Below are 2,520 nucleotides of genomic sequence, written 5' to 3' on the forward strand. Positions count from 1 at the left end.
TTTAGCAGCAGAGCGGGGCTCCCAGAGTCTCGGGGGGTCCTGCTTGTCACTTCACCCCCTCAGCTCCCCTAAAGCAGGTTCAGAAGGGCAGAGGGGGCAGCGCACCCTCCTGTAAGGGCCGAAGACACCCAGTAATGTCTCCTCCTCTTCCCACTTTCACCAAGTGTCTCAAATCAACTCCCCAAAACCCAACCAGAACCACACCAGCGCAGTTCCACCCCTCTCTTCCCCCCCACCCTGGCTCAGAGGGGTTTGAAGGGCTGAAAACCGCACCATCGGCCACCTCGGGTGTACTGAATGTGTCACCGCGGTAAGCGTAAATCAGGGTTGTTGGGTTTTTTTGGTGTGGTGTGTTTTCTTTTTTCATGTTGGAATATTTATACCTGCTTTTTGCAGCGGGCCACAATGTCCCACCTCCAGCAGAAACGATTCGAGTAACGCGAAAGACGTAGTTCATGAAGTTATTTGCACTTGATTAAAAGAAAGAAAAAAAATGTATCTGAACTTTGTAAAAAAAAAAAGAAATGTTTGCATTTTGTATTGTCTTTTTTTAATTATTAAATGGAATTTCTTGGTGTTGTGTTGATCTTTCAAAAACTGGCTCTGATGCTTATTTTAAAGGTTTCAAACAGCAGGATCCGAAGCTATTTTCATTGTTTTGTTCCCTCGGATGCGAAGACAAGCACTTTTCAAGGGCACAGGGATTTTTTTTCCCCTCCAGAAGCTCAAACCCCCACACCCTTACCCAGCCCCCCCACAATGTATTTATTTATATACATTAATTAGATGCAACCTCTCTCATGTTTAGCCTAGAACATGGAGCTGGGCAGGGACAAGCCGAGCTCCCACCCCACACCTCCCAGCACCCTCCACTCCTCTGCTAACTGGGACCAGCTGGAATTCACCCATCAAGCCCTCAGGAGCTGCTGCTGGGCAGGACCCTGTGCCCACCTCACTGGTTGGTGCGGGGCAGCAGAAGCCTATAAATGCCATTTCCCACCCCCCTCACAGGCTGCCGGGTGCAGGATGGCTCCAGGAGATGCAGCACAAGGTAACGGAGGGTCTGGGGTCCTGGAGCAGCTCTACCCTGCTAGCTGTGGGAACCACCTCAGCTCTGCGTGTTTGGGATGTGAGTGGAGCTGTTTCCCCTCCCTGCCCTGAACACAGGATGAGGAACCTCCTTCCCTCACACCACTCAAGTTCAGGTCCCTCTCTAAGACCTTCCTCACTACAGCTCTGGAGCAAACCCTTCCTGGGGTGTACTGGAGGAACCACCACACACTCAGCCATAGGCGTCCTAAAAGTTTATTGGTGCCCCCTCAGTAGAGGCGCTGGGGCTTGCCCATGGTGCTCTTGATGTACAGAGCACGCACGTTCTGCCAGTTCTTCTTCAGCAAGGACACCAGGAAGTTGATGGCCAAGTGGATGTTATAGACAAGCTCATCCTCTGTCATCTTCACATGACCAACAGCCACAGCCAGACAGAGCACCTGGGGACATGGACACCAGGGTCACTCATGGTCACAAAATCTCACCACCAGGTAGAGGTTTTGTGGAGAAATCAAAGACTTCAGGTAAGTGACTGACAGAGCAGCCCAGCGCTGCTCTGAACTAGAGATCTCATGGTCCATTAGCTGGACACAACTTCTCCAGCTTATCCAGGGGCTTCCAGAGAGCTCACCCTACTTGCCCATGAATGTGTCTGGTGGCATCTGGATGCCACCTCTGCTCGGCTCAGTAGGTCTGACTTCCCAGGAGCAGAGGGCAGGCAGGAAGCACTGTGGCCCCCCGGAGACAGGGCAACTGGGAAGGACAGGCTGTGCTGCACGGGAGTGGGAGCGAGAGCTCTGGTTTAACCCTGCTCATTAGGCAGCACCAGCATATGCCCTGTGAGCCTCAGCGCTGAGCACAGTGGTGAGAAAAGCTTCATTTATTGCCTCCTGCACACAAATTGGAGAGGCGAAGCGTCAGCCAATGCTGACAGGTTAGTTCAGCTACCGAAAACAGCATAAAGTAAGGGAGAATCTGAGCTGGGGGCTGAAGCACTTGCAAACTATTGCCTTTGCTGTGTCCTCCCAGTTGTGGCCCCGGCCCAGAGCCGCTGGAGCCCAGGGGTGGGCCTCAGCTACAGCAGAGCTGATAATTCTGAGTAACACCCAAGGGGCACATTAAGACCACAGTTAGGAGATGAAGAACATGATTATTCTGGTTTTAGGGAGTGGGAGCAGCTCTGCAGCCGCTCCAGACCTCACCTGCACAGTCACATTCCAGCCTGGCCCCCAGCAGACCCTCAGGGACAGGGCCTACCCTTCCAAGGTCACCCACGTACTGCCACAAGCATTAATTACGCTTGACTGTGCTCAGCATTGAAACATCAACATCATCTCCTAACTGTGCTCAAAGCTCTCCCAACCACAGATAAAGGACTCGTGCTGCAGGTACTGTCTCCCTCCACTGTCAGAGACTGTCACCAGCCGCTGCTCTGGGAAGAGGCTCCGGGGGCACCCCACGGCCAGAGCC

General features: G+C 52.9%; 1 protein-coding gene across 1 annotated transcript in view; it reads right to left on the minus strand.

Annotated features, from left to right (window-relative positions):
* Positions 1 to 1,294: 1,294 nt before the first annotated feature.
* RPL10A (ribosomal protein L10a) overlaps positions 1,295 to 2,520 on the minus strand; it is a gene marked incomplete at its 5' end in the record, with an annotated part of 2,158 nt that continues 932 nt past the window's right edge. Inside the window, one exon of the mRNA XM_010131836.1 lies at positions 1,295 to 1,490. Coding sequence (XP_010130138.1) covers positions 1,320 to 1,490 — 171 coding nt within the window. The remainder of the gene's footprint in view (positions 1,491 to 2,520) is intronic.

Source organism: Buceros rhinoceros, unplaced genomic scaffold (assembly GCF_000710305.1).
Source record: "Buceros rhinoceros silvestris isolate BGI_N320 unplaced genomic scaffold, ASM71030v1 scaffold1472, whole genome shotgun sequence".
In the NCBI taxonomy this organism is placed as follows: Eukaryota; Metazoa; Chordata; class Aves; order Bucerotiformes; family Bucerotidae; genus Buceros; species Buceros rhinoceros.